The 27,029-nt window shown below is 40.8% G+C and overlaps 1 protein-coding gene across 4 annotated transcripts in view; it reads left to right on the forward strand.

Moving 5' to 3' along the window:
• The window catches only part of SMAD1 (SMAD family member 1), a 46,366-nt gene that overhangs the window by 5,698 nt on the left and 13,639 nt on the right, over positions 1-27,029 (forward strand). Inside the window, exons 2-5 of one of the 4 annotated variants that reach the window (XM_054989547.1) lie at positions 11,316-11,389; positions 12,317-12,405; positions 12,861-13,451; positions 25,324-25,581. In XM_054989547.1, the coding sequence (XP_054845522.1) occupies positions 13,052-13,451; positions 25,324-25,581 (658 nt within the window). In that variant the 5' untranslated portion in view covers positions 11,316-11,389; positions 12,317-12,405; positions 12,861-13,051. The remainder of the gene's footprint in view (positions 1-11,315; positions 11,390-12,316; positions 12,406-12,860; positions 13,452-25,323; positions 25,582-27,029) is intronic. The other 3 variants (XM_054989545.1, XM_054989548.1, XM_054989546.1) reach the window with 3 other exon arrangements.

A 27,029-nucleotide genomic window follows, 5' to 3' on the forward strand; every position in this document is an offset into this window, starting at 1 on the left:
AAATCAATTTTTAATCCTGTACAATTTGAGCAGTAATCTGCTGTAGATCAATATAGGTAGCCGTGTTTGTCTGTAGCAGTAGAAAAGAGCAAGAGTCCAGTAGCACCTATAAGACTAACAACATTTGTGTTAGGGTATGAGCTTTTGTGAGTCACAGCTCAGATCTGAAGTGAGCTGTGACTCACAAAAGCTCATACCTTACCACAAATTTTGTTAGACTTATAGGTGCTAGTAATCTGTCATGATATCATTTAGTGTTGATGTAGTTTGGTAGAACTAGGGGTTACCAGAATTAAGAAACTAGGTGTGAAGTTCTATGTTTTATCTTTGTACCAAATATTAAATTATCTTATTGAGACTTGCTTATGTATAATAAAAAAATCTGCTTTATGAAATAACTTTCAGTTTTCTGCTCCACACTGAAGCATGCCGAAAGATTCTTTCCTTTATCTGTAGTGGTTGTATGAGAGAGAATGGGAGGAAGAGGTAGTTGCTACAATCTAACTGATAACTACGTTTTCGTGTCTGTCGTACAGCTTTCTGGTAGTATGTGGAGAAACTGTGCTCTTCTAGTTTAGCAAGTGCTTTAAATTTAAGTTGGAGGGCTTGCTATACAAATTTGATTAATGAGGAGTAGAATACACAAGTTACAGCTTGCTTCCCCTTTCTGTGTTTGCTAAAAGGAACCTTAGGTTTCCAAAATGTAACTAAAAAACTTTGAAGCAGACTGGAACAAGTCTTTCTATGTTCCTTAGTCTTTGGCTCTTTAAAGGGAAGTTAACATAGTCTGCTTTAGAGAAACCCATCTTGTACGTGCAAATGGCCAAGTACTGAACAGCTTTCCACATATCTGGGACCCAGAAATGATTCCCACCTAGAATATTGAATGTAATCATTGTAGACCATTCTTACTGTATCTCTTTTCTTCTACTTGCGGAATAACTACAAAGCAAAATGACATTTTGCTGTGGAAACAGCTTGGTATAAATCCATACAAATGCTTTGTTAATTATATGGGCAAAATACATGCAGTCTCCATGCTAATATAGGTCTGGCAGAGTACAAGTCAAGGCAGAGTTGAGTCCAGTGCCAACTTGTATGGTGCCTTGCTGTATAACAGCGTTCTTATGGGGTCAGGCTTCTACTATCAGGATTTTCCCCATTGTAAGCAACGTATTTCTAGTTCCTTCCCAAGGGTCATGTAGCTTGGGCTGTGCTGAATGTTCACACGAAAACATTTTGGGACAAATCATATGCTTTTGAGGGATCCAGACAGCTCCTGGGAGTGCCTTGGTTCTCACTTGTTTTGGAGTAGCCATTGTTCTCCTATACTTACCGCAGCTTCAGAATCCCTTCTTCCTCTAATCTTCATGCAGGCCCCTTCTTGGTGGCACATCTTTTCCCAGCATCCTGCTTGTTTTCCTACAGGGAAGATCACGTGCAGCATGACCTGCAGCATGTCCTCTTGCCCTGTCATTTCTTTCCCTTTATATGAATGATTCCCCCCCCCTTTTTTAATGCCCCCCCCCCCAAAGTTGCCAGAAGTCAAGGGGGAATCTTCCTTCTTATCAAATGTTGGTACAAATGGTTCTCCCGTCATGACTAGAAAAATTCCAGCTGCTTCAGTGCTTAGGAAAATGAACCTATGATTTTTGTTGTCGTCGTTTCCGTGCAGAGCTGGTCCACGAGTTTCATCATCTCCTCTTTGATTCCTGGGAATATGATGAAAGTTCTCAGCTCTGATCAACATTTGGCAACAGAGTAATTGTTCTCTCCTGTAGTTCCCCAGCTGAACTACAGCTGAGTCCGTAAGCAGTTCTACCTGAAGCTGCAGAGTTAAAGAAAAACAACAATGAAAATTCATTACTCACAATATCCTGGTAAATCTGAACTTCTCTAAATAAATATTACATTTGCAGTCTTACCTTGGGAAGAGGCAGATGCCACCTGTGTATTTGTATCTTTTTACGCTTCTGTCTTTTTAAATTGGGCTTTATTAATGCTATTTTTAGTGGGAACTTAATATGATGGAGAGGACAAGCTTTGTACTGAATAAGTGCCAAGATAGTATTAACTTGTGTCTGTTGGATGCTAACAAATACGCTTCTTGATTTTTTTAAAGTAACCTTTGCACCTTTATTTAGTTCAGAGCTGTGTGTTTGCTTTTTGTTCAAAGGTTGGTTGACCTCTTACTTGGAACAGAAAAGCGTAATTGCTTAAGAGGTTCAAATATTAATAAACTGGTTATTTAGATTATGGTACATCTTGGCTCTAAAATAAAAGAAAAATGAGCATCAGCAATGGTTCATATGCAGCATAATTATGCTTCAGCTAAAGTAATATGGAAATAGAAATATACAGATTGTTGCGTAAAATAACACTATCCCAAGCCATTTCTTTCTCAGTTACTGCAGTTTCTTGTAGTGCCTTGCATTCAGGTCTCCTCTCTTAAGTGTTCATGCCTTCGGCCAGCCTCCCTCAACATCCCTTTCATCTCTTTACCACTCTTTACTCCACTCTTAGACCATCTTCACACCCTTCCCCATGATAGTCATGTGCTTCATGAGGAAGAATATTTCCACTGGTTGGTATTTCCAGCTGTTGTGGTAGGGAAGAAGTGAGGAGTGAGACTACAGTATTTTCTTGAAGGGAAAGGCAGCTTGGGCAGGAATGCTCAGACCCAGCAGGCATGAAGGAAAACAGACAAGCTTCATTGGAGATGCATCTGCTGCGAAAAGTCACCATGAATTCCAGCTGGCTTCTACATGGGACAGATGCCTGAGCCATGCTGAAACAGCTGTGTGCCTTATGGAGAACTGTTGGAAGTGGTCAGATGCTGCAGGGAGGGGCGGAGCAAGCTTCTGCCCCATCCCTGTAGCTTTAGTAAGGATGATGGTAGATGTGGATCATATTTAGTCCTTGCTGCACCTAGAAATAGGCCATAATCCTTCATTCGTAAATATGGGTAGAGGGAGAATCTTAAGTCCTGATCAGTTATGTCTGTGAAAGCCAGTGCAAACTGTTCCCAAATGCATTTGAGCTGCTCTACACTCCCATCATATCTTTGGGACCGCCTCTTTCCCTATATTCCATCATGGCAACTTTGCTCATCTGAACAGGGCCTTCTGCAAGTGCCACCTTGCACTTGGGCAAAATCAACAGCCCTTCATATCATGCATTCTGTATGGTGGCCCCCACTTGATGGAATGGTCTATCTGAGGAGGTTAGGAAAGCTCCCACTCACCTGGCCTTCTGCAAATGATGCAAATCTGAATGATTCAAGAGGGCTTTCTACTCCAATAGGAGGGCGGTACTGTAAGGAAGTCGTCTCATAGAGATCCATCAGAAAAGGGATACAGAGGGACCACATACTTTACTACTATTGTTGTAAATATTGATGATCCATAAACTCCACTACTATTGCTGTAAGTATGATCCTATTGAGTAGTCCCTGTGTTGTTTAATATGTCAGTCATAGAATTGCTTATGTCTGTGTAAATGTTTTTGCATTTAAATAGTTTAATTTTATTTCTTCTTGCTAATGTGAAGTTTTAGAAGTTGTTGCTATGAGTGTAAATGTAGGCCCCTGAGAAAAGAGGGAGGGGGGCTGGATGGATGAGTGGAGTGAAATCTGATTGGACAGTAGCAGTACCCTAGGAGGTGAAGTGAACTGGAGTTTTAGTGAGAGAACTGAGAAAATTGTTCATACACACACACACACACACACACATATGTACACACACACACAAGAGATAAATTATTCAGTCTAAGGCACAAACTGTGTGTGTGTCTGAGAAAGTCTGTGTGTATCTGAGTGAGAGATTATCTAAGTTGGGCAAGCTGTGTGGAAAGACCTGTGTGTGTCTGTCTGTGTGGAATTTATTGTTAGAGAAGATCTGTGTAGAAAATTAGTCTGTGTGACTGGGCTCTTGATTATATAACAGTCTCTTAAACCGCCAAGTTTAAGAACTATTTTGAAACTGAAACCAATACGCATATCAAAACTGCAGCCATCAAACTTATGTAGCTATGAATAATTTTTTCTTTTGTTTAAGGGGGAAAATATCCTTTTTACCTCACAACCACTCTCGTGTGTTGACTGTTCTGCCAAGCTAATATCTAATACGAGTCTTCCTATATTACAACAAGGAGGTCTAAGGCAAAAGCCTTTGGTGGCAGCAAAAACCTTTTGACAGAGTCAAGGAGGCAGCAATATACAGGTCACACAAACACAGAAGGGAAGGTGTTCTTGAGGTAACAGTAGAGTAGAAAACACCTATGCTCTGAGTGAGTGGAAATGTAAGGAGTGTTTATTAGGACCAGTGCCTCCTGAAGTATAAGATAAGGTGGAGCGGAACTTAAAGTCTAGAGCCAAAGGTACAAGGTTTAACAAAAGGACTGAAGGTGTAAAAAGGTTATCAGCCTAAGCAAACCATTACAGGGTGGTATCAAAAAGAAGCTAAAACATTATGCTGTTTCAGCATTTCTTCAGCTTTGTGTTGGATTTCTGGGCTTTTTAATCTTTGCTGATTCACCTGTATATATCCATTGCATGTTTTATTGAAATATCTTTGATACTGACTGTACTGACTCACACTGTGCAATCCACCTTGAGTCTCAGTGCGAAAGGTGGACTATAATAATGCAAATAAATAAAATAAATTCTTGCAATTTTCCATGATCAGGATACAATTGTGTACTGTGAGCTTGACCTGAATATTTTGGAATCTTGCTGCTTCTCTGAACTTCCAAAAGTAGACTTCTAGAGTTGTGATGAGTTCCTAGTGACAAATGATTTTCTCCCCTCCCTGCTCACCTGTGAAGGAAACTCCACCTTCCTTATGCTGTTAGCTGTAAAGGGAAATGACTTTGCAATTGATAAAGAAATAAAATTCCCTGCCCTTCCTAAAGGGAGAATTCAACAATTGGGAGAATGGCATGGGACCATGTGTTGGTTTGTAAAAGGATATGGCTTGTAAAGATGTTTCCTTTGATGCCTGTGATGAATATGGATGTATTTCCGTTGCAGAAGGTTCTGATGAAATTATGCAATTACAGCTGACCAGGCAAATCTAAATATAGACAGAAAAGTCTGCTGTTCTCCCTTTGTGTATGTTAACACACCCACCCAGCGTGTAAAATTGCCTTTAGAAAACAGGTGTTTGTAACAGTCACTGTTGGGAGTGGTGCGGGATCTCTGAGGAAAAGCAAAACAGTGCATTCTTACGGCTCTCTGTTCTCTAGTGACTATATTTATGTATGTTTTTCTGCCACAGTACTAAATGTAGGTTATTCTTGTTTAAGAACAGAGGGGAAATTTTTACCTGGGCATCTTGAAGCTGTGGTGTGGACAGGTTTCTCCGCTAGGTTTTTTGGGGGGGGTAGGGGAGACTGAAGAAACTCTGGGAAAAACTGAAATACTTTTTTTCAAACAGAAGCTTATTTTATTGTCTTAAGAATATAAAATGCATCATTTGTAACTTAATTTGTCAAATATTAGTTTTTGTTAAGCAGAATTGTTCATACAGTCAATAGGGAAAGTTGAAAACTGCTGTCCAATATGTTACCTAAGTGCATATCTCCTGGGTTTTGCCATCTCAGAAGTAGAAAAAAATACAAACTAAAAGTAAAAGCCATAACTGTAGTCAAAAGAAGGCCTGTTTGAGATTATAACCATCAGCAGATTTAGATAATTAAGCTAAACATTGAAACACTGGCCTGCAGTATATACAGGATTCATCACTATCTGTTGTTGCACATTGTCTCATATAAAAACGTTTATACTACCTAGTTCTTCATGCTTTGAATAAAACCTTTTATTTAAAAGGCACACAATTCTGTAGGATTTTTAAAAAAATGTTCTGTAACACCTCCAATTCTCCTATTAGAAAAACTGAAAAGAGCTCTGGAGAGGTTTTCACCTTTCTACTTAAGAATATATATGCCTGTGTCTGCCTCAGCAGTTTTTAATACAGTCTGGTTCTTGGATGTACTATGAAAAATTTCAAAAAGAGTCCAGTAGCACCTTTAAGACTAACCAATTTTATTGTAGCATACGCTTTCGAGAATCAAGTTCTCTTCCTCAGATGCCTGATACAGAGACTGGTCAAATACCAAATTTTTCAAATATGAAAAATTTATCCTCATACAGTCAGATCTTTCAATCTCAATCCCATTTCTGTATTCACAAACCTTTTTCTCAAAGGCTACTGAAGGAACAGTATTTTATGTTCTGGCTCTTTTTTATCACTTCCAAATATATCTGCATCATTGCAGCTGTACACCTATAACAGATGCACATTAAAATAACAAATTCACTTTTGGATTATTTGAGAAACCTTGTACATGTAGGCAGTGCCCTCAGCAGGGAAGTTGTTGGTGTCAGCAGATGGCAGCAGGAGGGACCAGAAGGACTAGATTAGCCAACCAAAATAATTCTTGATAGTGGAAATGCAGGAAACTATGGTTAGCATTGTATCTCAGCCAGCCCGTAGAGTTCCGAAAAGCACATATGATGAGACAATAAGTTCTTCTGCAGCATTAAGGTTTGGAACAATTCTGAAATATTAAAGCTTGGAAATGTAGGATTCTATGCACTTTACAGGCTGTGGCTGTCAGGGGTTATGCATTGCCTATGACTTTCTTGTGGTGCTCTTCGAGGATGCTAAAGGTGATGCCAAGTGATGCTACTAGAAGTTATGGTAGCAGAAAGATATGGTGGTCCCCCCCCCCCCGCCCCAAGACCAGTACCTGGAAGATGCTTGCATTTCATCTATAGTGTATTTTCTGTAGGAAACACTCTCCATAAACCAATCCCATGTGCTGTGGAGCTCCCCTGTGTTGGGGATCTTTTTATGGTCTTAGCATGGGAAATAATACTTCCAGGGAGGAAATAACTGGTCATGAAATAGTATGTGCATTTCATGATTCTTCATTGTTGCATAAGTTTAACAAGCATTTCTTCCCACCAGTCACATTGAAAAACTTCCATAATCCACCAGTTTCCCCATTCTAGAAAGAAATTTCAAGAAATTTCATCTTAACTGCTACTAGTTTTATGCAATACATATAGCTATAATCCTATGCATTACACAGTGATGATGCCATGATCTTACCAACCCTGAAGAGAGGCGGGGGGTGGGGAGAATAGCCTTGCAGAGAATCCTCAAGTCAGCAAGTTCTGGCGTCCTCAGGATGGGTTGAAGAAGATACCTGCAAATAAAGTGTGTACCTACACCATCTCCTTACTTCTCATAGGCAGACCCCTTTATTCCGATACTCTAAATGGAAGGTCTACCTCTCTGGCCCTAGGATTAATGGACCAATCACAAGCTCCAAGTCTCTCTGTCTCAACCACGTGACCTTGTCATCATCATTGGATTTTCACCAGCTTGCTGTTGGCACTTGGCATAAATGAAAGACATGTTGGCACATGAAAGACATGTTGGCACTTGGCATAAATTCTTTACTTGGATATTCCCTTTTTCTTAGAAAACATGCAACAAAAGGTGTATTCTCTTTGAGAATGTAAATGATAAAAATAGATGTAGTGTTCTGAAATTGTTCATGGTTTCTTCATTGGGTTCTATCTTCTGCCAGTGAGCAAGGTACGTATAAGCACAAAGGGTTAGCTGTGGCCCAATGATGTATATCACTTCAAAGCAGCTGCTTTAAAAACCCTTGACTGCTAAGATGGATAGAAACCAAGCTGTGATGAAAACTAGGGTCAAACTAACTTTTAGGAAGAATTCAACTGGTTTATGCCATATTGAAGAGATTATTTTCACAGGCTGCTAAACTGCTTGGCTTGTTAGAAGTGTAAAAGCATTTTTCCCCCTCAGAAGGGTGCACTTATTTAGGAAAAGGGGAGTAATGTGTCATCTGCAGACTTGTGTTAATTGTTACTTGTACTTCCAACTGATAAAGCTTCTTTGTGCACACAGTAATACAGGAAATGATGTATTGTAGAAACCAAAAGTAGCAGAAAGGAAAACAGAACGTACTGGCAGAAGCTCAGAAGTAAGGAGACACTTCAAGATTTTTAGAAATTTGAAGTTTCACCAAGTTCTCTTATTTAACTCTGTTGTTTGGAGAGTATAATCTCAGAATATTACAAAGAAAGTGTCTAGCTCACAGCATCTTTAAAAACAATTGAAATCCTATTAATGTATCCAAAGTATACATATACTCCATGTCATAACATAAAACAAATGGCAAATGGCAAATCACTACTATAACTTGTATAATCTACAAGTGCAGAATATTGGCTTCAAGACCAATTTGAACATGGATATTCCCGGCATTGTACCCAATCACATTCATAGCTTGCAAAGTATGAAGAGAGCCATGTCTAACCTTAGCTATGACTGTCTATTTCTAATCTAGCCTGGTAGGATGGCACTTGCTCATTCCAAATAAGGAGTTGCAGGTGATCTGTCTTCAGTTACTCTGTACCAGTCTTCTTGGCAGGCTCTGATTCATCAAAGAAGGAGTCATCATGAGTATATTTGAACAGCACCAGCAGAGATTGGAGTGGAGTACCTGTTTGTTGATTCACAAATGTTTGTTGTCTTCATTGGTGGGAGCTTACCTGTGTTTGACGATTCATGGCCAACAATACCTGCTTCTTTCTACATGGTGTATGCTTACTCCATGTGGGGATTCTGTCAGCTGAGGAAAGATTGTTTAGCATTTCCATACTGTGTCAGGAAGGGGCGGGGGATGGGATATTTATAGAAGCCATACTTTGACGAATGGCTTTCCATCTTGCTCTTCTTTGAAGTACCTTGTTCTTGCATCCCCATTTGAACAGTCCAAGGAGCAAAGTGGATCAGCATAACCCCTCTCCATCAATAGAAGTGCCCTTTCATTTTTTGAAATAAACCCTAGGATACTGCTTTGCTGTATGGTGAAGATGAATTTAAATCATTGGAAAGCTACTTGAATGGCCTGCCATAAAAATGGTATATTAAAATGCAGGACATATGGCATAGCCCCTGAACCTTAGCCTTCTATAAAATTGGCTGCTGCAATCCTTGATGGTCTTACTGCTGGTTTGTAAAATAAGAAACACACTTTCAATTCTCTGAAGACCAATACAGGTAGTACAAATGAATTGCAGCAAAAGTGAGAATGGAAAAACTTTCTTCTCCAATACTTGTTAAATTACATTGTGAAGCTTTCTGCACATGACAGTTAACTTGGTAGAGAGGAAGGTTATGTCATTGACTTGAGTCAAGTGTTTTATCAAGACAACTATAATTAAACTAAGACGTGTCAGTTTCCAACTGCATAGAACATTTAGTAAGGTATGCCTTGTATATTCTTTCATTTTATAATTTTTGGATAATGTTGCATGGCATGCTACTTATTTAATGGTTAACACACCATGTAACTTCACAATGTGTTGCCTTCCCTTTTTATCTGGTGCTGCTATTCTTTCTCCTGCCTTTCTTCAATCAGATCCCACCCCAGAAACACCAGCTAGCTAACAATTCAACACTTTTTCATTCTGTTTCTTTCTTGAGAGATTGCTCAGGGCCCCGAAGTGTCAAGAAGTGGTGTACCTTCCCCAACAAACTTTTATGGCCTAATGAAATGTCCAGAAGGATTCCTGTCACCTCTGGTTGCCTTTTATGAACAGTCCTCAGGGCTTTGGATTGAAGAAGCCGTGTTCACCTTAGAGCATGCCAGTAAAACTTCCCAATTATTTTTCCAGATTAAATTTTCTATGTGGTTTCTACACAATTTAAAAGAGGATAATGCCTGTTCGTATTGAAATTAAAAAATGTTCTATTATTACCTTTATTTAGTATGTTTTCATTCTTTATTTATGAACCTTAGAAGAAAATGAGTTTAAAGCACCAAAATGTCAAGATTATTCCTAAAGCCTGGCCAATACTGTTTAAAGGCTATCAAGGCCTCATTGACAAGAATGCTTTACAGTAGTTTGCTGAAAGTTGCACTGCAGGATAAGACTTGGCCAAATCTTTTCTTGGAAAGGGGCCCAACAACACTGCCTCCCCGCCCCAAGAAGGCCCTACTTTCTGCAGCTCAGAAACTCCACCTGGTACAGAACTTCTCAGTCTGGGTACTATCTGGCACTAGGCAGAAGATGCGTGTTGCACCCATTTTACACAGACCCCCAGTAAGTATCTCTCCCCCCCCCACCCCCGGCCGCTGGGTAAGTATAGGGACCTGTGAATCCTAGCTATAAATGAAATAAAATAAGAAGCAAAGGTGGGCAGTTAGTAGGCAAGCAGTTTGTAAACAAATAAGCACATTTTTAATTTAGCATTATGAAAATAAAAATTAAGTATTAGTAATCTGAGATCTGAGCAAATTGCAGAGCTTGGATAAAAAGTATAACAGCTGCATAACTGATCACCTAGGAGGGCACAGAGGATGTTCCTCTCAGTGGAATCTCCTGCAATCAGATAACATCCATCCATTTTAGTCTCACAGGCACTCTTTGATATATATTAGGCTATGAACAGATTTCTGGCCCTAGCTCACCTAGTAATCTTTGAGACTGAACGCATATTTGAATTCTGTGGTTACATTTAAAAAACACCAACCTGTGATCCTTTAGCGTATATATGGCTAAAGTCTCCTTAGGCTGGAGGAAGACTTCATACTTTGCTGACTGCAGTGATAGAATACATGCCATTGTGTGTGTGTGGTAGAGTACAGGGGCTTATGCAGGATCACTTAATAGCATAGCACTTAATTGTGTACTGTATAGCCAAGGCAGTTACACCAATCACTTAATAGTGCAAGACTTGTGTGCTTGGAAAAGTGCTTCTGAGTGGTACTCCATTCTTGAGTATCTAAATAGTATGAAAGGCACAGATCTAAAATGGTCAAGAATTCTTTGCAAGAATTCAGCAAGCTACTGGCAGACAGTAGGTGGTCTATCAGAAATTGATCGTTATGAGTTACCAGCAGACTATGATCTTTCTTGTGCTCCCTAGAAACTCTTGTAGATACCTAGATTCCTATTATATAACTAAACCAATTAGTGCTTACAGTGTTTCTTTTTTTAAATAGTACAATTTTATTTTTTGTACTTTTAAGCCATTTTCTTGCAACTCCGGTTAGTGCATGCTGTTCTTCACCTTTTTTATCTTCGTAACAACCCTGTGAGGTAGGTCTGGCTGGGAGAGTGATGGCCCAGATTTATGCAGGAAGCTTCATCGAGAATGGTCCTGGATGATCCAGATCCTAATCCAGCTCTCATTACCGCACAGCACGTGTGTTTCTCGTGCACGTATCTGTATTGCCTTCCCACATCGTGTTTTTTTTTTTTTTAACAGGCCTGGGCAAATGTTTCTTCAGATTGCAAATGTGTTAGATTCGCTTCTGCTCAATTGCAGCTCTCTCAACCCAAGTTAAGTGTCTGTTCCTGCTGAAATGTTCATCCTGTTTTCCCTTTTGTTCTGCATGCCTTTAATTTTTACTGGAAAAGGGTGGGGTTTGCTTTGCTTTGGTCCATAAAGCAAGCTTACGGCTCTACTAATGTGAAAATTCTGCAAGAAGTAGAGGCCATTCATCTTCCTTTTCAGACCTACTTTTTTTTCTATAGGACTACCTGGCATGGATAAGTCTGAATGTATCCTAAAAGGATGAGGTCTAGTAATTTTAGCATTCAGGTCAATATGGGATTGACTCTTAGTAGTCCCTTGGGTTTACACGCTCCCTCTTTTATACTACTCCTTAGAGAATGGAGACTTCTTCATTCACAACAAACAATAGTTCTGACATTGTTCTCAGACTGCAAGCCACAGTTCCAAACCTTGGTTTGCAGGCAAGAATCAAACCACATAGCTCGTGTTCTAGGAACAATGACAACTATTGACTTGCTGTGAATATTGAGTCCTAAACTGGAAGGGATGGAAGTAGCACTTGTGCCCAAGAACTTTGAAGTTTCCTCAGGTCTGAACGCAGACAGTGTCTTAAGCTAGTTAAAAACAGTCTTTTGATAGTCAAATGTTTTAGTTACAAAATGCGGCCTGTTGAATTCATTAACTTTGGAGTGATCCTTGTTTAATTTAACTCCATGGCAGGAATAGTAATTCCAGGCTGCTTGGAATATGTTTGAGAACACAGCCTTTTTTGAGGCTTTTGAGTGGAATAATTGGCATAACTAGATGAAGTTGACTTTCATGGGGGACTCTGCTTCTGAGCAGGAATGGTTATCGCATGGAGCTGTCTTATACTGGTTCATACCGTCTTACCAGAGTAGTGTTGTCTGCTCTGACTAGCGGTGGTTCTCCTGGATCAGGTCTCTTACTTCACTTTTTTTTTTAAACTGAAGGTGCTGGTGATTGAACCTGGGACCTTCTGCAGCCAAAACAGATGCTCTTCCACTGAGCTACTGCTTCACCTGAAAGGATTTTGTCAAAGGTGATGTTCCATGTGGTTAATAGTTCTGACCTGTTCTTTCCCGTTGTACATTTCGAACTCTAGTGTAACAACTGAAGAACAGAATGGTAGGAATTAAGGATATTAAAGAGCTGGGTAGCTGCATAGAGACTTCTCTCATTGTTCAGTTTCTTAATGGCTGTAAAGATGGATGCAGAAATAAACCTTGCAGCCTTGATGCCTCCTTTGGTAAACATAGGTCATGAGAAGTAGGCTTCATCTTTTAACAGGAAGTGCTCTGACTCATGAGTGAACCAAAAAATGGCTCTTCTAGACAAACACCTAAGAAATATTCCTGGACTTTTACAATACCCAAGGATGACCTGACAAATCCTGAATTCTGTGGGCCCTATAGATAAGCACACTGCTAGTATGTTAAATTGTATTTATTAAAAGATAACTTGTTTTTGCTTCTCTCCACTTTTATACTTCTGTAGATGTCTGACTTGGATTCAGAAACCAAACGACCAGAGATCACAGCTGTCAAGCTGGCATGTTAGTTTCAGCTTCTCAAGACCTTGGAATAAAAAAGCTTAAAGGAATAGTATAAACTTGAGCAGGACTGTTGCTGCAAAATACCTTTAGGATTTGTCCTTGTGTGGGAGAGTACCTTTTCTGACAAGTCACCATGAATGTGACAAGCTTGTTTTCCTTCACAAGCCCAGCTGTTAAAAGGCTGCTGGGATGGAAGCAAGGTGATGAAGAGGAGAAATGGGCAGAGAAAGCTGTTGATGCCCTAGTTAAAAAACTGAAGAAGAAAAAAGGAGCAATGGAAGAGTTGGAGAAAGCATTAAGCTGTCCAGGTCAGCCCAGCAACTGTGTCACAATTCCTCGTTCACTAGATGGCAGACTTCAGGTTTCTCATCGGAAGGGGCTACCACATGTAATTTATTGCCGTGTGTGGCGCTGGCCAGACCTGCAGAGCCATCATGAACTTAAACCACTGGAATGCTGTGAGTTTCCCTTTGGTTCAAAGCAGAAGGAAGTCTGCATCAACCCCTATCATTATAAGCGGGTGGAAAGTCCTGGTAGGTACCTTCATTATGTTTCTCTTTTGATTTTATCTGTGCATGCATGCCTTGTCCAATAGCCCAGCTACAATAACTTTTTAAGATGACAGGACTGCTGAAGAAATTGCATTTATAATTCAATGGGCTGTAAAACTGATTGTGTGTTGATAGGGTTTTTGTTTTGCTTTTCCTAGTTCTAGTACAGAACTGTCATGAAACCATAGCTCACTACTCCAATGTCTGCCCAAGTACTCAGATAAACTTCAGGTATTCGAAAGGTAAAAACTGTTGTACTTCATGGGCTGTATCCTTAAATATGGTCAAGACTGCATGTTTGATATATCTTGCATGTGTGCTGAATACTTTGTAATTCCCTTTTCATAATTCATTTGATTAGTGATGAGCACGTCCCCATGGGAGAGGAAGTGAAAATAAACATACAGTGGCATATGACCCTCACCAGTGCCTTCTGTTGAGTCATGAAGTAAACATAGCCCTGGGATTACTTAATTTACATAGCATGCATGTATACTGGTGCCTTGATGATACTTCACATTAATGCTGGTGTGCCAGTTTTTTCAACAGAGAGCTTTTAATAATCTGTAGCTGCCTGTCCCATTTTGTGGGAACTTGCCCTAAAACAAAAGCAACCGGTTGGTTTAAAGTCTAGTATGGAGCAAGGGTAAGGATTGGATCATTATACTCACATGGTTCTAGTTTTTACTACGCACTTGGTAATTAACAATTTAGGAATGAATTCCTTAGTTGTACACTAATGGCAGATATGTGATGCAAAAGAAAGTAATACTCTTGGAGGAAGTAGGTGTATATGAATGCTACTCTCCATGGAACCAGCCATTTTATATTGTTTAAGGATTGCATGGTAGTCTGGTAGAACTGCTGAGCAATTCATTCTTTTACCTTAAAACTGAGGAGGAAGATTGCCAAGATCAATTCCTATGGTCTAGAAAACAGTGCTTTCTGTATGGATTTGGGTTCAGCGCAGTTGGGAATCATGATTTTTCTGCTTCCCCACAGCATTGTAGTACATTTGTGCACCTCCTGGGGTTTTCCTGGTTTTTCTCTGATCTTGCTCAAATCTGATCTGAAGTTTTGGGAAGATCACAGTAAAGTTTTTTTTAAAATTGTACTAGAATAGTGATATGCTGTTGTAACAATAGGTGGAACAGGTTCATTGGATTCTCAGCTTTCATTTTTAAAAAAGCAAGCTTCCAGCCCCTTCTCTTTGTAGACATATAAAGGGGAAAGCATGTCTCCACTAGAGACTTAACCTTTTAAAAGAGTGAAAGCTGAATTCAGACAATCTGTTCCACCTAATTTATTACAACGGTATATTAATGTTCTAGGTTTTTTATATTGCAAAAGTCCTGGTGGCCCATAGTGGGGAAGATCGCCAGCACTGGGGCAGGGAAACTGCTGGGAAACCTACCATGTGGGAGTACTGCTGCCACTGGGCTTAATGTGCAGCTGTACTGGCAGTGGGGAAAACTACCTTAGTGGGGTCAGAGAATCTTTTCATCAAAAGTGAGATGTGGCATGAGAACAGCTGCCTGTGGAGGAAGGGCTGAAGTAACTTAATGAGCAGTTCAGAACGTGGAGAATCCAGGCTTTGTTAGCATGCTTCCTGGTGGACTACTGCATACATGTGGTGGTTGGAGGAGGAAGAAGTGCTGAGGGAAGCTTGTCGTCATCTGGCAAACACTCCAACACAATTGTCGGAAAGAAGTGCCTTCTGCTGGCATGTCTGTAATGGCTCTGAATAATCGGTTACAGTTAGCTATTTGTCATTGTGCTATGTATACAATAGTGTTGCAGTTTAAAAACTGTGTCAAATGTTGATTGCCGACTTTAGGCAAATGTTAAACTCACGTTTGAATGCGAAAGATTTATGCGATCTGAAGAGAAACCAGAGTATGAATCTGATGTAAGAATATTCAGCTTAACTGGTTCTAGTAAAAAGGATGAATGATCTTTCCAAGCATAGTGATGCAGTAGGAAGTCCATAATTATTCTCTGTGTCATTCTAAAGTAGAATTCTGTCTTTCTCCTTTGTTACGTATCAGAGTTTTCCCAGCCATCACCTGACCTTTCACCCTGTAAGATATGGGACTGAACATGCTTACTTGGAACTCTCCTGCATATGTTTCAGGGCTGCATGTTTCCAGTCATTGCTTGTGGTTGAAGCCATCCCCTTGCACATTTTTTAAAAAAAATAGCTAAAGGTAATATAAACATTCTCCAGTAAGGCACAAAGATGAGTAACTTTTTTTGCACTTTGTAACTGAATAGGAAGAAACTAAAAAAATTGGTAAAGCTACACAAGTAATACATTAAACTTTACGAATACTGCATGTTAATTGGATGTAACCACAATGTAAAAGCTGTATCTCCTTTTCCTTACCGTCTTTCTCAGAAATAGGGCTGTAACTTTTTCTGGCAGGCCATCTCTCATTACCAGTAGCATAGCATTTTATAGTTAAATACACCTCCCAAGGAGGGGACCAAGGTTAACTCGCGTCAATATTCAATACAATAATAAACATGTTAAAATTTAAAAATCTCAGTCAAATACATCCTTATGATGCAACTCCCCCCCCCCCTTCATCTTCTAACTAACCAACCCCTTAACAGGGTGTCCTTGCATGTCATCCAGAGGGAGAAAGGGTAGACATACTTCTAACTTCCAGGGCAGCCCAGACACAGTACTGGGACCACTATAATGAATGTTCGTTCACAACTGAACTGCAGCTGTTCTCTCCACTTGAGAAGACGGAACCACTAGAAGATACTGACAAAGTGTAGGCTTCATACATGCAAAAATCCAAGTACTAGTGTAGCAATCTGCAATAATCGGGATTTCTGCATTCCATACTGACATTAATGGCACTCTTTATCTTGTATTGGAAGATGTCTCTTTCACAATGCACCCAACAAATTTTTTAAACTGGAAAATCTGCGGTTGAATGAGAGGAGATTATTCTAAACCAATACATTTCTTTCCATTATTTTTATGCTGCTGTGCTGATTTCTTAAGTTATGTTGTGTGCTAATGATTTCATATATACACACACATGCCTTGAGGGCCAGTTTTTGTTAACTGGAAAGGGAGGGGGAAAGTGTCCTTAAATAAAATCTAAAAGATGATAAACCCACTAGTAGTAACATTCTTAGTTCTTAGAACTTGTCATTTTGTTCATTGGGAATTCCAGGCCACTTGGCTGATCGTGTTTTCAAACATGCAGCAGACAGTGCTCATTTCTAGCTTCTTTGAATATCACACTTAGAATACATTGGGATGAATAACTTGATAACAGTGCGATCCTAAGCAGAATTGCACCCTTCTAAGTGCCTTGATTTTTATTTATGTCTCTTACAAAATCTTGCATACTGTCACACTTTTGCACGTAACTCACTGACCAATGAGAGCATGGTCACTAATGCTATCTTCAAGAACTGGTGTCTGCCTACGGTAGTTTTGTAATGCAAAAAGGGTGATGCAAGTAAGTCCAGTTTAGAGACCTGAGTGAGTGTTTCTGATGGGAAGCACAGTCTGTCTTCTGTAACAGTTTATCTTTGAACTGTTCAGTAGAATACAAGCTAGAAAATGTCTTGCTCTGCTGAGATACAAACAGGAGTTTGTGTTTGGTGAAGTTTCTCTGGTAGAAGTCTAATGTAATTTAAAGCTGCCTCTGCTATTGCAAAGTAACATTTTTGAAACGGAAGGAACAGAAAATCTTAACAGAAGAGCCTTTCTCCATCCCCCCCTCCCCCCACTGGTGCATATAAGGCATGACAGGATCTGTCACTTGAACACAAACCCTGCTACACTGCTGCAAATTAAATAACTGACTCAGATAGGATACATTGAGAGGTGAGAAGAAATTTCCATTTCCTTTATTTTTTTTAACTTGACCTCTAGTGTTACGTTCGGTACATAGTTGGCGTACTTTGTGTTTGGTGCCTTTTGGTAACAAGCTGTGTTGCGTCGGACTACTGTTGGATCATTTCCTGACCAAACTTTCCTATAGTATGCAGGGCAATGGGCACAGGGAGACCTTTTTAGAAAGCAGGCCCTATTATTCTACTTAATTGGCTAAGCATTGCAAGGTGGGAGCAGATATATTTGTGAGTGGGCAGCAAGTGCAAAGACACCAGATGAATGACATTAATCAGTTTCATCAGTTTCTGGGAGAAGCAGCCTAAGCTTAAAGACAGAGCTTATTTTTCCTAACTCTTCCACTGTTCTGCTACACTTCAAATCAATCTTAATAAGAAGATTGGATCCTTTGTTATACAGATCTCGTGAAAAGGTTAGGATCCCCGCCCCACACACACACACACACTAAAAGAGGCAGCTGCTAAAATCCTAGTAGAATTGGAAGTTGGTGAAGAAAACATTGAGTGTCTTTGCAACAAAAGCTGTATAATCTTCTTGTATGCAGCCTGGCTAACATACACTCCATCATCTGCTTCTGCACCTGGAAGAATTCTTCTAAATGTTCCCTGGTCTGTGTTTGACCATAGGGTAAGTCTGTACTTAAAGACCAGCGGGAGTAGAATAGGCCAGCTGTGTACTAGTTTCCTATGCTGCCAGCATTATTTTTGGAAGGAAATGCTGGACAGTAATAGACCTGGGGGGAGATAAACAGGATGATACAATGAAGGAAAAGGGGGGAGGGATCTTGTACTGTCCTAATAGAAGTAGAAATGCCTCTTCAAAGAAAGGTAGGCCAAAGAAGATAATGTCCGCATTAAAAATGGTAGCTTTGAAATATTTGGTGAGCATCTCTGATTTAAGAAGAGTTAGTTACTGATTACTTGCGTTGATCCAGACTGATTTACGTGATGTTGTAGGTTGAATTTTAAATCACTGAGGCAAAAGACGATTGACTTAATCGAGTTTCCCTGTCTTGAATTCAGACATTTGCTGACATCTAATGACATCTGTTGATTTTATTGTTTTATTATTTTAACTTATTTATTGTATTTTAAACTGTGGTTTTATGATATTGTGACCCGTCCTAAGCCTGCTTGTGGGGAGGGTAGGATATAAATCCAACGAATAAAATAAAATAAACTTGGGGAAACAAAACCCCACTGGCTTGCAACAAAAGCTTTTTATACAACTCACAAGCATTATTGAAAATCCACTTATCTCAGAGATAGATGTTCAGTTCAATGCTTTCTTTTTTTATATATATAAATTTTATTTTTAATTACTAACCACAAAAACTACAAAGAAGGGAAAAAGGGAACAGGGGGAAAGGGAAGAAACAACATATTAAAAACACAGACTACATCTACAAGTATTGCATTCCCTTCATAATACAATTATTTAAAGTTAAACTTTCTAATATGCTATTAGATTGGTAGATCTTATAGAGTACGAACTACAGTCAGGATCAGGTCTTCTTCCCCCCCCCCCCCCCCGCGTCTCGGTCGCAGCTCTCTCTGAACAGATACAGTAGCTGTGCTCACCAGTTCAGTGCTTTCTGGTCACTTGTTTGAAAGTGAAGTCTCAGTTCTATGCACATTTACTTATAAGTAAGTCTTACTGAATAAAGTAGGATTTGTTACCATTATTACCATCATAAGGTTGTGTCCAGACCTTTCAAGAAGCAACAACTGGTTATTTGTAAACATAGATAACACTGCGAACTAGGCAGAAGGTCAATAACAGTTACTGTGGGTATGTAAAACAGAACAAAAGAAATCTTCACTTGATGGCGGAAGGTAATAGAAGGAGACAGACCGATCACCCTGGGGAGGGAGTTCTAAAGATTTGGTGCTAGGACAGAGAAGGCCTTTTCTTGGGTTGCAATCTGTCTAGCCTTAGATGTCAGGATCACCTAAAGCAGGCCCTCCAAAGCAGTGAATGGGCAGGTTCATTTAGGAGAAGCGGTCCTTAAGGTAAGCTGGGCCAAACCGTATAGGGATTTAAAGGTCAGTACCAGCATCTTGAATTGGGTCTGGTAACAAATTGGAAGCCAGTGTAGATGGAACAAGACTGGAGTGATATGGTCCCAGCGACCCACTCCAGTTAGCATTTTAGCCACAGAATTCTGTACAAGCTGTAGCTTTCAGACAGTCTTCAAGGGCAGCCCCGCATAGAGCACATTGCAGTAATCTAATATAGAAGTTACCAGGAAATATCTTTCCTGCCTAGGAAAGGCTGCAGCTGGCTCATGAGCCAAAGCTGGTGAAAGGCACTGTTGCCATTTGCTTATCTAACAAGAGACCTGGGTCCAGGAGCTCCCCCAAGCTAGTAATCGGTCCTTTAGGAGGAGTTCAACCCAATCCGGAACAGAAAATAAGTCATTTCCTGGGTCATACCTTCCCCCTGCCTGTAGGACCTCCATTTTGTAAATATTGTATCAGTTTGTTAACCATCATCTGTTCTAAAACTGCCTCCAGGCACCTGTACATTTTCCGCAGCCTGTCTGACATCGGCTGGAAGCACAAGATAGAGCTGAGAGTCATCTGCATATTGATAGAAACTCAACCCGAATCTCTAAATGATCTCTTCCAGTGGCCTTATATAGATGTTGCAAGCATGGGGGACCAGAAGGAAACTTCCAGAACTTTGTTGTAAGCCACAGTCCAAGGGGTAAAGCAGCATTCCCTGCAGCATCAAACTCCCAAACCCCTGTGTGGCTGAAACAGACCCATTGCAGAATAGTGTCTCTCAGTCCTAACCCTAAAAGGCAGTTTAGAAGGATACCATGATTGATGGCATCGCAAGCCACGAAGAGATCCAAGAGAATTAGTAGTGTCACACTCCCTCTGGCCATTTCCCGATACATGTCATCATCATCCACCAGGCCACTTGCAGTGGACAAATGAACAAAAAGTAAACAGTCCAGTTAGAGAGGGCATAGACCAGTCCTGATGAAATTGCACTACTGCCAGACTTTATTGAGGCCAGGTGTAATGCTATAACATCTGCATATGAATTTTAACTTGATAGCTTCATCCTGGAGTCTCCCTGTGGAACTTCTTTTGTTGAATTTGGGTTCAATATGGTTGATCTGTGAGCTCCTGGTGTGATGCAGGATGGTAGCTCTTTGTTACTTGATATTCTGCCATTATGAAATTGACATCTGCATACATAAGGCTGCCAGATTTCCCATTTAGGCTTTGGCCAATTCCAGACCTGTTTAACTTCAGCAAAGTTGTTCTGTTATTTGTGTCCCTCCCTATTTGAGCTTGTTGTATTGTTTATAATGCATTCGTTGGATATTTTTCTTCCAGGTTCTCTCTCTTACATGGCTTTTAATAGATTGTCTTGATTCATATTTGAGAGGTCATGGGTAGGTTTTAACATTCCTGCATCAAATTCAGACCTTTAAAAAATCTGGTTTTGAAAGACTATCTTGTCACTAGAATAATACACTTTTCTTAATCCTTTGATTGTACCACTTTCTGCTTCTATGTTGAGGGGCGGGGGGAGATTGCTAGCTGCTCTAAAATACTTTCTGCTAGAAACTTGAGCATCTTGGGCAGGTGCATTGTTAAACATGTAATGTAGTTATGTTATAATAAAGAATTAAAATGGACCATATCCGTGATGGTGTATCATACTGATGCTGAGCTCAGGGGAATTGGAAATAAGCAAGGAGAGGAAGATCATGGCTTTAGAAGTTTGAGAGCAGTGCTATTGTTCCACTCTAGAGTTACTGCCTCCCAAGTCCATGCCCATAGCTGGATGGCTGCGTGTCCATTTTGGATGACTTTTTCTTTGGTTTCTTTATTACGTAGCTTGTGCCTTTTGGCAAAAAGCATCTCAGATATCATTATTCTATCAACACCTGCAGCAAGCCTGGGGCTGCTTAGATGGGGGATAAGAAATGAGATCCAGTTGTAGCTAAAACTTTATGCTAGTTTGAAACTTGCTTTGAGAGTGGGTGATAATTGAAATTTCTTTTGCAAATGTTACAGTGCTAGTAGTATCGGAATGTAGCATAACAATGTTAACGTATGAGTTGTGCTTCTCTGTGCCAGCTGCTTCTGATGCAGTGGAGAACCACAATCAGACACAGCTTGGGTTGTCTCCTTGAACTGTTTATCTGGAATGCTTGGCTTGATAGCTACCCAGAAACATCACTGGATTTTCTATTCTTAAGACTTCTGAAATACTTCTCTCTTTCCCCCTCCTTTTTACCTCCAATCTAGCCACCTTTTATCGCTAGGTTTCATAGGAACTTGTGTGATAATGTAACCTAGACTTTGGGAACAAAATCCTTGTATGGTAGAAACGGCCCAGGTATGATCAAGTAGAAGGACTGAGGGAGGTGATGAAGAGAATGGAGCAAAAGGGAAGCTACTAAAGGGCTGGAGAGGATTTGTGTTGTCTTAATGTATTCCTGTTTATGTGAAGGAAGTCTTACAACTTGGCTGCTGCTTTGTGATCTAGAGAATTTCTAGTTATCACAATTTCAATCATTTTTTTAAAAAAACTTGGCATGAGCCTCATAATGCAGCGACAGGTGGAATGGCAGTGTTTTGTCTAGGATTATCAGACACAAAGAAAGCTAATCCGAAGCACTTGGAATTCATTTGTGTGTGTGTGTGTGTGTGGTAAAGCTAAGTTGACCAAGGACAGATAGTCTTTAGTGCAAATGACATTTGAGGAGCTTGTCGTACTGGTAGCCAAGGCAGCCCCTAAGTAGTTTCTATCTGCTTCTATGTCTTAAAAATACAGAGGTTTCATGCTGGAGGGAATCCCTGATGAGTCTAAATCATGTCTCAACCTCAGCTGTCCTAACAGTGGAATCCTAAACAGTTGCATACTGTACTAAACAATACTGAAGTCAGCGGACTTACAAGGGTGTAATTCTGCTTAGGGTTGTACTTAAGGTTTTTTTTTAAGAGCTGGTACCAGTTTGAATTTAAACCAGTAACCCCTATTAACTGTGTCACAAACTTTTGTTGTATAAGTTCCCCAAGAGTCGACTTGTCTGTCACATCTCTACATGACACATGATGATCCATGCTTAGGGTTAATACTTGGAGCATGCCCTAATGTGAGGATGTTTTGCACAGTAGTTATTACTTGAGAAGGAATGAAGGAAGAGAGAATTATGTGGGGTAACCACAAATGTTTGTTGTCATGATGTTTGAAGGTCAAGATGTCTGACTGTAAACTTGTACACAAAATCATGTTTGCTGCATAATCTTCAGTAGATCCACGAGGTGGGCCAACAGAGATTCAGAGAAATGCTATCCAGTTCCAGAGTAAAACTTCTGTGCTAACAAAAAAGAAGACTCCCTTCAGTGCAAGAAAGGGAAGGGTTACTTATCTGTACAATGGTATGTTTTAGTGCCTTGCAGCCTCTCCACAGCACAGAGATCTGTGCGTCTTGCTAACTTTGCAGCAACAGGTGTTCTTGGCTCAACAGCACAAGTCTCATGCTGTCTCTTCAATTATGCCTCTTCCCCTGGGCTGGCAGCTACTTCTGAGATCAACCTCCTCCCCTGCTGTGTCGAATCGTAGCAAATTATTTTGTACAGTGGAGATGTCTAACTTGATCAAGCTAAGATTTCTGTTAAAAAATAGGCTGAATAATACGTGCCCAGCCCATCTGCAGGCAAGATTTTCATTGGAAGCTTTGAAGGTTTTACAGCATCTGCTGAGGGTGGTATTGTAGGACCCAGGTCATCAGAGGGACTCCTGTGTCTATTAAAATAGTTACACAGGAAGGGGAAATGGCTTTAATAAGGAGAGGTGCTGTGCCTGGCGGAGTTGTCCCTTCTCTACAGCTCTTGGCCCTCTCGGACTGACAATGGATCTGGAAGAGTTCCCAATCACTAGAAACTGGCAGACACGCAAGGACAGCCAGCAGTTTCTCATTTAACTGCTAACGGTGATAAAACCTGCAACAGTACGAGGGCACATCCATGTTGAGGCTTATTGGCAGTTGTGGGCCCTAAGCTAGTGCTGGCCCTGCTGTTCCTAAACAACACCCTTCATAGGACTCCGTAAGAGGGTTTTCCCAGTCTGTTGTAGATGGAAAGGGAAACCCCAGATACGCAGCTCTGCATAGTTGAGCAATATGGGAGAGTCTCAAATTAGTGGCTTGATGTGTGTGAGCTGTTAAGGAACAGTTTGTACCGAAAGTGACACTTCCTTCACTTCCCTCTGCCCTTTTGTCAGCTTGGAAAATCCATTGCTTATATGCCCTTGGAAAATCTGATTACTGTATCCAGTTTCAGATTGCTGAAGGCATATTGAAGTTTCTCTTCCAGCTGAGCTGTTCTAGGAGGGGGGCAACAAATTACATGGCAGGCAGTAATGTTTCATATACCATTGTCTAAATATGATGGAGGGTGGGAAAGATCTAATTTGTTTCAGAAATCAAGGCATATGGGCTATTTTGGGCTTGGTGTCTTCACAGGAAATTAGTATATACAACATTAAGGCCTCGAGGTTTTAAACTAATACGTCTCTGAAGCCCGTTTCTCTCCCCCCCCCCACACCCGAAAATAAATAATAGTTGCCAGAATGTTGTTGCATGTGGAAAAATCCAGCTTTCCATTGCTGCTCATCCTTGAAGCTCAGTGGATGGCTCCTGGCAAGCTGTTGTTCTTGGTGAAACCTACTTTGCAGCATGGTTTTGAGTGGAGGGCAGAATGCAGTCGTAAACTGCTCTTTGTGCAATTTGTGCTCAATATACATACAAATGTGTTCTTAATCTAGTAAATCTGTAAATGCCAAAATGGATCTGAAGGTCACCCTGCCTCAGCTTCTTCTCCTGTTCTGATGTTTGTGCTGTGGAGGCTGCTCTTCCCATTGGAAGTTCTAGGGCATGTAGGAGGCTCCCACTCTGCGGCTCTCTCTTCTAGTGTTGCCAGAGAAGTTTCTGATGATGCTTTTGTAGCTCAGGAGAAGAAGCTGTGGTGGAACTGCAGCAGCTCCTAGATGGCAAAAAGGGATGTTTGAGCCCCTGCCCCCTTTTTTACACTATGGCTCCACTAATAGGATTTTGTGACCGATGCATTTCAGCAGTGCTGAGATTTTCAGAGGTAGAAATGTGCAAGTGGTTACCTAACACCTACACACCTGCAAGCCAGACCTACTGAACTCAGCGGGACCCAATTTGCCCGTGGAGAAAGGGGCTGTGAGAGTCTTGGGTTTCCAGACCTTTCGCTGCTTCTCTTGCTGTGGTTGATTTTAATGACATGTTTGTCCTATAAGTGTAGAGACTCCAGGCTAGGGTCAAACAAGCCCTGAGCTGTGAGTCTGTATCGTCTCCAAGGTGTGGCATGCTGCTTATGTGCTTGCTTCAGCAAAGCAGTGCATAATGCTTGAACGCCTACCACGAATAAAGCAAACAGGCATAGAGTTAAATGAGTAATGTTTTAATATTAACCTTTAGCACATTGCTTAAGCTAAAAATAAACTTTCAGCTGTTGTCTCCTAGCTCTTTTCACAGCCTGCATACTATTATCATTGTCTTTAAAAGAATGTATTAATTAACAAGGTTTTTGGTTACAAACCATTAAGTAGTTAGCAAGATACCAAATGCACAAAAAGGGCAAATGTTTGGCATTACTTTAGAAGATACTGGCCCATGTCGTCTGATTAAAATGGACACCCAGGAAGTTCCAGCCCCCACCCAACCACCATTTCCCCCCAGCTGCCATGGAAACTGAGCTCCTGACTTTCAGATCCTGGCCGTCAGTATGTCCACTGTGACTTTAAGGTATGTAGTAATTGGATACAAGGAAGAGTCCTTGCTTAGACCCTCTTGTTCCCAGAAGATGATGGCCTCGCTTATACACATAAGGATTACAGCTTCGTGCCTTTGTTCTTCAGAGGGGCTTTGAAGGTGAAGTCTTCAGTCACTCTCTCTCTCTCTCTCCTTTCTAGTTCTTCCTCCAGTGCTTGTTCCAAGACACAGCGAATATAACCCTCAGCACAGTCTTCTGGCTCAGTTTCGCAACTTGGGGCAAAATGAGCCTCACATGCCACACAATGCGACTTTCCCAGATTCCTTCCAGCAGCCCAACAGCCACCCATTCCCTCATTCACCCAACAGCAGCTACCCGAACTCCCCTGGAAGCAGCAGTGGCACCTATCCTCACTCACCTGCCAGTTCGGACCCGGGAAGTCCCTTCCAGATGCCAGGTAAGACTGCTCAAAGAGGTCATAAGTCCCAAATCCCAGAGCAGTATATTTGAGCCAGATTCAAAAGCTTGAGGCAGCAGTTAGAAAGATGGATGATTTGGTGGTGAGTATGCCAGTGATTGAATTTGGGTCTTTAATAGCTTTTTGTGGTGGTAAAATATAACCACACTTTGCATCAACATGGAAACAAAGCTTTTAAGCATGGGATCTTTGGAATGATTGTGTAATGGCTGCAGTGTTTTGCCTGCTAAACATTCGGAGTTGTATGTTTTTATTGCGAATGTCATTTCAGGCTCTGATAGACATGTGACAGCCTGTGTGGAAAAAAATCTCTCCCCCTGCTTCCCCCAAAACCGGAAAAGCAAACATTGTGCACTCACATACCTTACTCTGTAGTATCTGTAGAAGTTTAACATATTCCACATAATAGTTGCAAAAGTAAAAATCTGGTTGAGAGACTGGCTTGGTTCAGACAACAGTCCCAATAAAGCCTTTATCTGTGGGTTTATGCTCATGCATTGTTCAGCCTCCTGTGGAACCTCTGCTGTTTTTATTTATTATAACACTTTTGATCCACCTTTGCTTTAATAACCATGATGGGACACTGTTATCATAGAGATGGTATGGTTGACTAGGATCAAGAGGCTGCTTCTGAAAGCAAAATTGGGCATTTTTTTGGCAGTGTTGTAGCCAAGCTGTTTCATGCTTAATCAAAACCAGCTTTTCTCATTGTGTCACATATATGATGGGAAGGAGCAGAAGGAGGAGCACACTGCTGGCCACCTGCTCCTTAGAAAGTAGGCCATCCAGTTCCAGAGTCACGAGGGCATTCCCACATAGAATGTGTCACAGGCTAGTCTTGGAGGTTTTTTAAAACTTCATTTATACCTTGCGTTTCTCTTCAGTGGAACCAAAGGGGCTTACATCATTCTCCTCTCCTCCATTTTTTCCTCTCAACAACTCTGTGAGGTGGGTTAGGCTGAGAGTGCACATCTGGTCCAAGGTCACCCAGTGAGCTTCCATGGCAGAGCAGGAAATATAGCCTGGATCTCCCCAGATTCTAGTCCATCGTGCTAGCCACCAGGGGTCATTTCGTAGAAAAATTGCTGCAGGAACTCATTAGAATAACTCATTAGCACAACTCATTTGCATATGCCATGCCTCTTGTCATCACCGGAAGTGTGTCGTTAGCACAGGTTACACCACATGTGGTTTAGCTGTGGAGATGGTGGGATAGGATGAAACAAGTTTGTTGGATGTTCATTCTGTGCTTTGCATTTGAAGTAGACATTACCTTCTAAAGAATGTTGGTCTTGAACTCAGCAGATATTGGTTCCCAGGGGTCATTTCGTAGAAAAAGAGCTGCAGGAACTCATTAGCATAACTCATTAGCACAACTCATTTGCATATGCCACGCCCCTTGACATCACCAGAAGTGTGTCGTTAGC

The sequence above is a fragment of the Eublepharis macularius genome, chromosome 10 (genome assembly GCF_028583425.1).
Source record: "Eublepharis macularius isolate TG4126 chromosome 10, MPM_Emac_v1.0, whole genome shotgun sequence".
Classification (NCBI taxonomy): Eukaryota; Metazoa; Chordata; class Lepidosauria; order Squamata; family Eublepharidae; genus Eublepharis; species Eublepharis macularius.